At 37.4% G+C, this 12,641-nt stretch overlaps 1 protein-coding gene across 1 annotated transcript in view; it reads left to right on the top strand.

Annotated features, from left to right (window-relative positions):
- Positions 1–4,955: 4,955 nt before the first annotated feature.
- The window catches only part of SLCO1B3 (solute carrier organic anion transporter family member 1B3), a 68,941-nt gene continuing 61,255 nt past the window's right edge, over positions 4,956–12,641 (top strand). The window contains exons 1-2 of the mRNA XM_047743052.1: positions 4,956–5,025; positions 5,189–5,301. Coding sequence (XP_047599008.1) covers positions 5,289–5,301 — 13 coding nt within the window. The 5' untranslated portion in view covers positions 4,956–5,025; positions 5,189–5,288. The remainder of the gene's footprint in view (positions 5,026–5,188; positions 5,302–12,641) is intronic.

Here is a 12,641-nt window from a genome sequence, read left to right as displayed (position 1 = left end):
ACAGCCTTGAATATTATTTATCTTGGTAGTTATTAATGATACTAACTGTGAGTGTGTTCTGTGTGTAATATTTTTTCTAATTTGGGGATGGAATTAGTTTGCTAGAGCTGCCACAATAAAATACCACCGACTGTGTGGCTTAAACAATGGACATTTATCTTCCAGCAGTCTTGGGAACTGGAAGTCCATTATCAAAGTTTGTCAGGTTTGCTATCTCTGGAGGGCTTCCTTTTAGCTTGCAGAGAGCTGCCTTCTCCAGGTCTTTGTGTGGTCTTTTTTTGTGTACATATGTATCCCTGGTGTCTCTTCCTCTATCCTAATATCCTGCTCTTATAAGGATATCAGCCAGATTAGATTTGGGCCCACCCTAATGGCCTCATTTTAACTTAGTCACCTCCTGGAAGGTTCTATCTCCAAGTACTGTCACATTTTGGGATACTGGGGTTAGAGCTTCGCGTACTGCAGAGAACCCATTATGGTAGTAGGGCTGACCATGGAAAGCAGAATACGTACTACCATAGTAATCAGAGTGCCAGCAATCCGGGTGGTTTCAGAAGTCGTCAGTTAACAGATAGGAGGATCAGGACCACAGAAGCAAAAGTGCTCGTCGTCCACAAAGTCAGGTTACCTACTAACTGTGTGGGGTTGCTAGGCTGGTGCCCTGACTCACCACCAGTACCTGTCATTGGCCAACCTGAGTTGAGATTCAAGGCCTCTGAAGTTCAAGGTAGACTAACCTAGGATAAAAACTGGTGTGAGAAACTCTGATAACTTTATGAGTAGCGCACCCACCTAATTCAACATATAATTTTTGGCATTTTATATATATATATATATATATATATATATATATATATATAATTATATTATATATATATATTTAATGTGACCATGGCCTTCCCAGTTCTTACATAACTTAAACACAGCTACCTCTCACTCTCATTTCCTCCTCTCTTCCCCCTCTCACTCTGCTCCACTCAGGCCTCCCTCATGTTCCTCCAGCACATCAAGCAGCCTTTATCAGGGTCTCTGCATTTCCTGAACCCTCTCTGGAACATTTTGCTTCTATGACTTGACCCCTCACTCTCTCTTTGTTCAAACATTGGCCCTTAGAAAACTTCCATGAAAACCCTATTTAGAATAGGATGTGTGACCCCTTTCTATTCTGTTAATCTTACTTATTTCTCTTTACAGCAGTTATTCCTCCTTAATATATAGATATATATCCTCTTGCTAACTTATTTATTGCCTGCAAGTTCCACAATGTGTCAAGAAGTAGTTGTCCCCCCTGTAACTATCTTGGCACAGAATGGGTACCCAGTGACTAAAAGAATGAAACATCCCAGATTTGAGAGAAGTGTCTGGAGGTTAGAATACAAGTCTTCTTCTCCATTAAAAAACAAAAACAAAAACAAAAAAACATTTTGTCCGTTAAAAAAAAAATGTGCTTAATCCCTCCCCTGGGGATAAAAATGTATGTTTATAAAAAATAAAATTTAATAAAAAAATGTGTAAATAAATATCACATACTGGAAGCTAACAAACTCTCATACCAAAGTTTGACATGAATTTTTACAGAAATTTTTATTTATTAAGGTATTATTTACAACTAATTGGGCTTTACTACTGAGGTTATTTGGTCGTACCTACATATAAGACCCTTTAACAGATTGCGTTTTCTAACCATTCAGCCTCCCACATCATTACGACCCAATCTCAGGTTATGCAGTGCTTAAGGCCAGGTCTGGCTTGGATTAAATCCATGTTTTAAAAATTCAGGCATTGATTTATTTCATGCCTAAGGCCGGTGTGATTGGAGCATACTCCATCCTTCATAAGCAAAATCCAAAGTAGTAAAATATTCCAATTCCAAGACAGAAAAGTATTCAGGAGGCTAACAAGTGCATCAGTTTTGCCTTATTCAGAAATGCATATTAAAAACAACAACAATAACAAAAACAACAAACCCGCCAGAACCCTGGCCATTTTGAAAGGATTTCTCTTCCTGCAATTCTTCATGTGATGAGTGTTTATTGTACATTTGTAAACGGAGTCTTTGCCATTAGGTATCTGGGTTTGGATTGCCTGGGAGCTGGCAAAATGCCATGTCTGTACATGGACATCACCTCACCTACTCTCCTGTCCACCCCACCATACTTGAGGGAATGCAGTCCCTCTCACGACAGGGGCGCCCTGCTTCTTTGCCTTCATCAAAACATTCTACAGTCCCTAGGAATTTGTCATAGAGCCACAGGCATCAGTACCTGCTCTTGTGGCCCTGTTCCTGAATGCTTCCTCCTGCCGGTTATTTCTGGGCTTCCGATTCCTCCAACTTGGAGGAACAAGGTAGCTAAAGCACTTGACTTCTGTACACAGGATGCTTATTAAAGACCTGTGTCTGAAATAAAGTTCTGCTTCAGTATCCAGCTTTTTTTTTTCTTATATTGCCTTCCCACTAGATAGTGAGTTCCTTTTTCTCAAGCTATTAAAGGAAAAAAAAAAATGGGAGAAAGAGAACAACTCCTTCTTGATCTTACAGCTCCCTGTAGTTACTATTTTATCCTTCTTTTATTATACCCTAGTTCCCAAAAATATTCTGTAGAATATTAATAGTTATTTTTCATCAATCGCTAAGTATAGGTATTATGCTCCTATAAACATATACCTTCAATTAATGATCTGAACAATCAAGATATGTAAATAATGATTCCTGTGTTAAAGATGAGAGGGACACTGAGGCTTAGAGAAGTTAACTAATTTTCACAAAGTCACAAGAGTCTACAGAGCCAACCCTGGGTTCAAATCTAACTTCTGGTTGCTTTCTTAAAATTACATGACATTCCTAGCTTCCTTTCCTATACAGCCACCAGTCCTATTGGATTAGGGCCCCATCCTTATGACCTCATTTAACCTTTATTACTTCCTAAGAACGTAATCTCCAAAAGCAGCTATACTGAGTGTTAGGGCTTCAATATATGCATTTTGGGACAACACAGTTCAGTTTAGCACCTCTTTTTAATGTAAGAGAGAATGACCAGACACACTGACCATAATAATGATTTAAAGTAACAGCAGCACAATGTGCCCACATTGTTTTTTAAATTGGGATAAAATTTACATACCATAAAATTCATTAAAGTATACAATTCAGTGGGTTTTTAAATATATTGGAAGAACCATGCAAACATCATCACTGTTCATTTTAGAACATTACTACCCCCCAAAAAACCCCACTCATTAGCAGGCACTTCTCACTCTTTCTCTATCCTGCTGCTACCCCTGTCAACCACTAATCTATTTTTTTTTGTCTTGATGTATTTGTCTATTCTGACCTTTCGTGTAACTGGAAATATAAAAAAATGTGAACTTTTGTGGCCAAAATTGTTTTAAATACTTCAAATATTTCTCGTGTTTAATCTTCCTAACAACCATAAGGCAGGCATTATTATTATTTAACAGATGAGAAAAAGTGAGACATGGTTTAGGAACTTAACTGTGTCCCAGTGTTCCTAAGTGGAAGAGCTGGAATTGAAGCCTACGTAATCTGTATTCAGTCTGTGAGCTCAAAGGTATATGAGTTTCTCCTTCAAGGAGTTTCATCAAAATTTATCTCCAGAGTGATCAAGAATGGAAAGAATATCAGTTGGAGTCTGGGGAGGGAAATAGAATATCTATGGTCGAGTGAATGATATTTAAGGTGGCATGACCAATATGGGAGTAGGGTCTCAATCTGAGGTGAGAGTGGAAGCAGATTCAACTTCTTGGAAGAGAATGAGCTGTTGGAACTATGGTCAATAGTGTAGACAATGGTGTAGACTAGGATCATTTCTAAAGTGGAGCATGATAAAGAAGAGGAATGAGATTATGTTCAAGATTCACATGTATTTGAAGGAAATAACAAAATAAGATTAATTATTAATAAGACTAATAAGAAGGCAGTTACCACCTGTGTTCTTTTCCTATTGCTACTGTACAAAGTATCACAGACTTAGTGGTTTGCCCTAGCACAAATTTATTCTCTTCTGGCTGTTGAAGTCCCAAGTCTGAAATCAGTTTCACTGGGATAAAGTCAAGGTATTGACAGGGCTGGCTCCTTTGGAGACTCTGAGAGTAGAGTCTGTTTTCAGGATTTTCTCAGCTTCTAGTAACTTGTATTCTGAGGCTTCTGGCCTCTATCTCCATGTCAAAATGTGTTGCTGCAGTCTGTGCTACCACCGCATCACCTTCTCTGAGTGTAGTCAAACCTTGTTAAAGAACACTTCCAATTGCAGTTAGGACCAATCCAAATTATCCAGGATACCCTCCCTATGTTAAGATCCTTAATCACATTTGCACAGTCTCTTTTGCCACATAAGTGAACATGTACAGGTTCCGGTGATGAGGATATCTTTGGGGGCCACCATTGAGTTTCCCATGTCATCATTCTCCACTGCCTCCATCAGATATTTGATGGATATCTACTAGGTATCCAGAACCGTGTTAGCCCATTATAGATATAGTCTGGCCTCCTTGGAACTCACAGATCACATTATCCCCTTTATTAAATAATGTACACCCTTCCCCTTACTCCTTTTCTTGCTTCTGTGAGTTTGCCCTTCATTGTCCAGTCCTGCCTTCCTTACCCTGAATCAGGTAGCCTGATTTTGTCAGAGGATGGGGCAAGAGCAGGATTCATGTAAACATTTAACATGAATAGCATGATTTGTTTATTAGCATTAGAAACCTCAGATGGTGTTTTCTTCTTCAGTTATTACTTTTACTTCACCTAACCTGAAGGTTACATGGAAATTTAATATCCTAGGCATGGGTTAAATTTGGGACGGCCCCTAATCTCCTTTGAATAGGGATTAGTGACGGTATAAATATTGCCCAAGAAAGAGCTGATCTTTGGAGAATGATGGCTGCTTTTACCGCAAATGGCTAAACGAGTGCTCAGATGTGTGAACTGTTGATAGTATTCATCTTTACAGATAGGAGCCTGCTTCCATCTACTGGCTGGAGAATTTCACAATCAGGACCACACAGGTAATTTCTACTTGGATTTTTGTATTTGTGTCTGAGTTAAAGGCATAATGTCCACTCCTGCCTACTAGGCCTTCTTTACTCCCAAACTAACAGCTCTTTCTGGTCCTGCCTTCTAGAGTGGGTGATTACACTAACAAGTGTGCTGTCTTATGAAAATTGTTAGGTAGCTACAGAGAACCAAGTATCTCAGAGGACATCTGAATCCAGGAGGAAGTCCGTGGAATACAGAACACACTTAGAGGACCCTGAGGAAAAGGAGCAAGATGATCAAAGGAGGTAAGGGCATGACTGGAATTTCAGGGGGCCGAGGTTAGCCATTGCTGAGGACAGGAGAATTCTGTTGCTCCAAAGACAGTCTTCGGGATTGTAACTAGTCTTTGTTATGTCATGTGAGAGCAAACAGCTTGAAAATTCTCTAGGAAAGTTGTGATTTCCAGAACAAAATATTTATTTTACTGTCAGAAATGTTAAGAATCTTTTAGAAAACAGGGTTAGTTAGGATTTCTATTACAGAAAACCAAATGTTATACTTGTGCTATTCAAGAGAACACACACTTTCGCCATTTGAGTGTGAAAAATATTATTCTGGGTTTGAGCCAAAGAGACCTAAAAAGAATTGAGGGAAAGATTTGAATCATTTGAAATATATTAGAAGATTCTGTCACAAAGTCTTACAGAATTAGCATGAATGTAGTCTATGATCAAATAAGTGCAAAAATGAAACAGTGAGATTTCATTTTGCAATTAATTGTCCAAGATTGAAGGAATATATGATTGATGAGTAAGAATTAAGAGATGCAGTGTATTTGGAGGCACTGTTACTAATCCTTTTAGAAGGCAATTTTGAAAAGTGTACTTTGAAAAGTTTATATTCTGATTTGGTCGTTTTGATTCTAGGATTTACACCGTAGAAATAATCATAGATGTGTTTAAATATTTACATAAAAATATATTCCTTACAGTATTGTTTAATCAGAAAAGGTCTATTATAATAGTTACCATATATTCAGTAGTTACAATGTTTCTGCCATTGTGCTTGTTCCTTGATCTTGAGAGACAGCAGGGAAATAAAGGAAGAGAAAAGAGAAGGAAAAGAGAGGAATACTATAAGAAAAGAGAAATTAAAAAAAATTAAAAAGAAAATAGAAGTAATAGGGTATTCATTGCCTATCCCCGATGTTTCCTAACAACCTATGATTTGGTATTTCAGGCCTTAGGAAGAGTTAGATTAAAGGTGGAAGCCTTAAAAATGGTGTAAGATTCTGTGACACTCATAGGAAAAGGCCATTTTCCCTTTGCTGCACTTCAGCCATGATACAGACTGATAATCCTGAAGTTATGCTGCCCAATAAGGCAGACCCTGTAGTTACATGTGGCTACTTACATCTAAATTAAAGAAAATAAGAAATTCAGTTGTTCGGTCACACGAGCCACATTTGAAGTGCTCACTAACCACACATAGCTAGTTGCTACCACATTTGAGAGTACACTTATAAAACATTTTCATCATTATAGGAAGTGCTTTTACATAGCACTGCCCTGAAGGCTCAACACAAATAAATAACTGTGAGTTCTATGCCTTGCTGAGCCGTGGGAAAGATCTATTCCATTTCACATTAGTCATCCCATCTTGTACCTGGTATTTATTATCACTGGGAAATTGCTTCAAAATAATAAAATTAGATTTCCACTTTCCCCCCATCATCTCATTCCCTCACTTGTTCTCCATATACCCTTCTTCCTGCCTCATTGGACTTTCAATTTATTGGTCCCTCTATTTTCTCCTTATCCACTGGTACACTGATGTCCAATAAACATATAATGAACTATGATGATTATATAGGTACTCTGACAATCTGCATTACTTTAAGGAAATTCTAGTCATGGTTTGCTAAGTTTTTATGATGAGTAATGAAGAATTTTATCAAATGCATTTTTTGTACCTTTTAAAATGATAATATAAATTTAGAGGATTTTTCCTCTTTATTCTATCAATGCAATCAATTACCTTGATTGACTTTTGAATGTTAAGCTATTAGTGATTTTAAAATCTCAGAAAACTAGAAATAGAAGAGAACCTCTTCAGCCTGTGTGTACAGAAACCTACAGCGAGCATCATTCTTTCCAAAAAAATTATTTATTTATTTATTTATTATTTATTTATTTATTTAGAGAACAGGGGGAGAGACAAAGGGCAAAGGAGAGGGAATATTTCAAGCAGATTCTACATTGACTACAGAGCCCAAAGCGGGACTCAGTCTTACCACCCTGAGATCATGAGCTGATCCAAAATCAAGAGTTGGACACTTGACCAACTGAGTCACACAGGTGCCTGCTAGCATGATAATTTTTTATTAACATATAATGTATTATTTGCTTCAGGGGTATAGGTCTGTAAATCATCGGTCTTACACAGTTCACAGCACTCACAATAGCACATATCCTCCCCAATGTCCATAACCCAGACACCCCATCCCTCCCTATCCCCCCACACCCCAGCAACCCTCAGTTTGTTCCTGAGATTAAGAGTCTCTTCTAGTTTGTCTCCTTCCCAATCCCATCTTGTTTCATTTTTTTCCCTCTCTATCCCTCACAACCCCCTGCTCTGCCTCTCAAATTCCTCATATCAGAGAGATCATATGATAATTGTCTTTCTCCGATGGACTTATTTCGCTTAGCATAATACCCTCTAGTTCCATTCACGTCATTGAAAATGACAAGATTTCAGGGGTTTTTGATGGCTGCAAAGTATTCCATTGCATATATATACACCACATCTTCTTTATCCTTTCATCTATTTATGGACATCCAGGCTCTTTCCATAGTTTGGCTATTGTGGACATTGCTGCTATAAACATTTTGCACGTGCCCCCTTCAGATCACTACATTTGTATCTTTAGGGTAAATATCCAGTAGTGCAATTTCTGGGTTGTAGGGTAGCTCTATTTTCAACTTTTTGAGGAATATCCATACTGTTTTCCAGAGTGGCTGCACCAGTTTGCATTCCCACCAATGGTATAGGAGAGTTCCCCTTTCTCTGCATCCTCACCAACATCTGTTGTTTCCTGACTTGTTAATTTTAGCTATTCTGACTGGTGTGAGATGGTATCTCACTGTGGTTTTGATTTGTATTTCCCTGATGCCAAGTGATGTTGAGCACTTTTTCATGTGTCTGTTAGCCATTTGGATGTCTTCTTTGTGGAAATGTCTGTTCATGTCTTCTGCCCATTTCTTGATTGGATTATTTGTCCTTGGGTGTTGAGTTTCATAAGTTCTTTATACATTTTGGATACTAGCCCTTTATCTGATATGTCATTTGAAAATATCTTCTCTCATCCTGTCACTTGTCTTTTGGTTTTGTTGACTATTTCCTTTGCTGTGCAAAAGCTTTTGATCTTGATGAAGTCCCAATAGTTCGTTTTTGCCCTTGCTTCCCTTGCCTTTGGCAATGTTTCCAGGAAGAAGTTGCTGCAACTGATGTCGAAGAGGTTGCTGCCTGTGTTCTCTCAAGGATTTTGATGGATTCCTTTCTCACATTGAGGTCTTTCATCCATTTGGAGTCTATTTTTGTGTGTGGTGTAAGGAAATGGTCCAGTTTCATTCTTCTGCATGTGGCTGTCCAAGTTTCCCAACACCATTTGTTGAAGATACTGTCTTTCTTCCATTGGACATTCTTTCCTGCTTTGTCAAAGATTAGTTAACAGTAGAGTTGAGGGTTCATTTCTAGGCTCTCTATTCTGTTCCATTATTCTGTGTGTCTGTTTTTGTGCCAATACCATACTGTCTTGATGATTACAGCTTTATAATAGGACTTGAAGTCTGCAATTGTGATGCCACTGACTTTGGTTTTCTTTTTCAACATTCCTCTTGCTATTCGAGGTCTTTTCTGGTTCCACATAAATTTTAGGATTCTTTGTTCCATTTCTTTGAAAAAAAAAAAACAAAGATGGTATTTTGATAGGGATTGCATTAAACATGTAGATTGCTTTAGGTAGTATAGACATTTTCACAGTATTTGTTCTTCCAATCCATGAGAATGGAACATTTTCCATTTCTTTGTGTCTTCCTCAATTTCTTTCATTAGTACTTTATAGTTTTCTGAGTATAGATTCTTTGTCTCTTTGGTTAGGTTTATTCTTAAGCAGCTTATGGTTTGGGGTGCAATTTTAAATGGGATCGACTCTTTAATTTCTCTTTCTTCTGTCTTACTGTTGGTATATAGAAATGCAACTGATTTCTGTGCATTGATTTTATATACTGAATACTTTACTGAATTCCTGTATGAGTTCTAGCAGTTTTGGAGTAGAGTCTTTTGAGTTTTCCACATAAAGTATCATATCATCTACAAAGAGTGAGAGTTGGACTTCTTCTTTGCTGATTAGGATGCCTTTTATTTCTTTTTGTTGTCTGATAGCTGAGACTAGGCCTTCTAGTACTATATTGAATAGCAGTGGTGACAGTGGACAGCCCTGCCATGTTACTGATCTTAGGGGAAAAACTCTTAATTTTTCCCCATTGAAAATGATATCCACTGTGTGTTTTTCATAGATGGCTTTTATGGTACTGAGATATGTACCCTCTGTCCCTACACTGTGAAGAGTTTTGATCAAGAAAGAATGCTGTACTTTGTCAAATGTTTTTTCAGCTTCTATTCAGAATATCATATGGTTCCTGTTCTTTCTTTTATTACTGTATTTTGTCACATTGGTTGATTTGCGGATATTAAACCAACCTTGCCACCCAGGAATAAATCCCACTTGGTGGTGAATAATCCTTTTAATGTATTGTTGGATACTATTGGCTAGTATTTTGGTGAGAATTTTTGCATTCATGTTCATCAAGGATATTGGTCTGTAATTCTTTTTGATGGGGTCATTGTCTGGTTTTGGAATCAAAGTAATGTTAGCCTCATAATGTGAGTTTGGAAGTTTTCCTTCCATTTCTCTTTTTTGGAACAGTTTCAGGAGAACAGAAAGAATTAATTCTTCTTTAAATGTTTAGTAGAATTCCCTGGGAAGGCATCTGGCCCTGGGCTCTTGGTTTTTTGGGGGAGATTTTTGATTATGGCTTCAATCACCTTACTGGTTATGGGTCTGCTCAGGTTTTCTATTTAGTTCTGGTTCAGTTTTGATAGTTTATGTCTTTAGGAATGCATCCATTTCTTCCAGATTGTCAAATTTGCTGGTGTATGGTTGTTCATAATATGTTCTTATAATTGTTTGTATTTCTTTGGTGTTGGTTGTGATCTCTCCTCTTTCATTGATGATTTTATTTATTTGGGTCCTTTCTCTTTTCTTTTTGATAAGACTGGACAGGGGTTTATCAATCTTATTAATTCTTTCAAAGAACCAGCTCCTAGTTTTCTTGATCTGTTCTATAGTTTTTTTGGTTTCTATTTCATTGATTTCTGCTCTGATCTTTATTATTTCTCTTCTCCTGCTGAGTTTAGGCTTTCTTTGCTGTTCTTTCTTTCTCCAGCTCCTTTAGGTGTAGGATTAGGTTGTGTACTTGAGACCTTCCTTGTTTCTTGAGAAAGGCTTGTATTGCTCTATGCTTTCCTCTGAGGACTACCTTTACTGTGTCCCGAAGATTCTGAAGAGTTGTGTTTTCATTTTCATTTGTTTCCATAATTTTTTTCAATTCTTCTTTAATTTCCTGGTTGACCCATTCATTTTTTAGTAGTATGCTCTTTAGCCTCCATGTATTTGAGTTCTTTCCAACTTTCCTCTTGTGGTTGAGTTCTAGTTTCAAAGCATTGTGGTCTGAAAATATTCAGAGTATGATCCCAATCTTTTGACACTGGTTGAGACCTGATTTATGACCCAGGATGTGATCTATTCTGGAGAATGTTCCATGTGCATTAGAGAAGAATGTGTATTCTGTTGCTTTGGGATGGGATGTTTTGACTATATCTGTGATGTCCATCTGGTCCAGTATTTCATTTGAAGCATTTATTTCCTTGTTGATCTTTTACTTAGATGATCTGTCCATTTCAGTGAGGGAGGTTGTTAAAGTCCCCTACTATTATTGTATTATTGTCAATGTGTTTCTTTGATTTTGTTATTAATTGGTTTATTTAATTGGCTGCTCCCATGTTATAGGCATAAATATTTGAAATTGTTAGCTCTCCTTGTTGGACAGACCCTTTGAATATGATATAGTATCCTTCCTCATCTCTTATTATAGTCTTTGGCTTAAAATCCAATTTATCTGACAGAACAATCGCCACCCCAGCTTTCTTTTGATGTCCATTAGCATGGTAAATTGTTTTCCACCCCCTCACGTTCAATCTGGAGGTATCTTTGGGTCTAAAATGAGTTTCTTGTAGACAGCATTTCAATGGGTCTTGTTTTTTTTATCCATTCTGCTGCCCTGTGTCTTTTGACTGGAGCATTGAGCCCATTTACATTCAGAGTAACTATTGAAAGATATGAATTTAGTGCCATTGTACTGCTTGTAAGGTGACTATTACTGTATATTGTCTCTGTTCCTTTCTGGTCTACTACTTTTAGACTTTCTCTTTGCTTAGAGGACCCCTTTCCATATTTCCTGTGGGCTGGTTTGGTATTCGCAAAACCTTTTAATTTTTGTTTGTCCTGGAAGCTTTTTCTCTCTGCTTCTATTTTCAATGACAGCCTAGCTGGATATAGTATTCTTGGCTGCATATTTTTCTTGTTTAATGCTCTAAATATATCATGCCAGTCCTTTCTGGCCTGCCAGGTCTCTGCGGATAGGTCTGCTCCCAATCTAATATTTCTACTATTATATGTTACAGATCTCTTGTCCAAGCTTCTTTCAGGATTTTCTTTGTCACTGAGACTTGTAAGTTATACTGTTAGATGATGGGGTGTTGACCTATTTTTATTGATTTTGAGGGGGGATCTGTGCCTCCTGGATTTTGATTCTGTTACCTTCACCAAATTAGGGAAATTCTCTGCTATAATTTGGTCCAATATACCTTCTGCCCCTCTGTCTCTTTCTTCTTCTTCTGGGATCCCAATTATTCTAATATTGTTTCATCTTATGGTATCACTTATCTCTCAAATTCTCCCCTTGTGGTCCAGTAGTTGTTTGTCTCTCTGTTTCTCAGCTTCTTTATTCTCCATCATTTGGTCTTCTGTATCACTAATTCTCTCTTCTGCCTCATTTATCCTAGCAGTAAGAGCCTCCATTTTTTATTGCACCTCATTAATAGCTTTTTTGATTTCAGCTTCGTTAGATTTTAGTTCTTTTATTTCTCCAGAAAGGAATTTTATTTCTCCAGAAAGGGATTTTCTAGTATCTTCCATGCTTTTTTTGAGCCTAGCTAACACCTTGATAATCATCATTCTGAACTCTAGTTCTGACACCTTACTAATGTGTGTATTGATTAGTTACCTAGACATTGGTATTGCCTCTTGTTCTTTTTCTTCTGAGCTGAGTTTTTCAACCTTGTCATTTTATCCAGATAAGGATAGATGAATTAGAGAACAAAATACTAAAAGTGTAGCAATGACCCCAGAAAAAAATACACTAACCAAATTGGAAGAGAACCAAAATCAGGGGAAGAAGAAAGGGGTGGGGGGAGTAAAATATATACATACATATATATCCACATACCTATATAAATATATAGA

Source organism: Lutra lutra, chromosome 8, assembly GCF_902655055.1.
Source record: "Lutra lutra chromosome 8, mLutLut1.2, whole genome shotgun sequence".
Classification (NCBI taxonomy): Eukaryota; Metazoa; Chordata; class Mammalia; order Carnivora; family Mustelidae; genus Lutra; species Lutra lutra.
The sequence above is the reverse complement of the archived record's forward strand: the minus strand, read 5'-3'. Positions and strand labels throughout refer to the sequence as shown.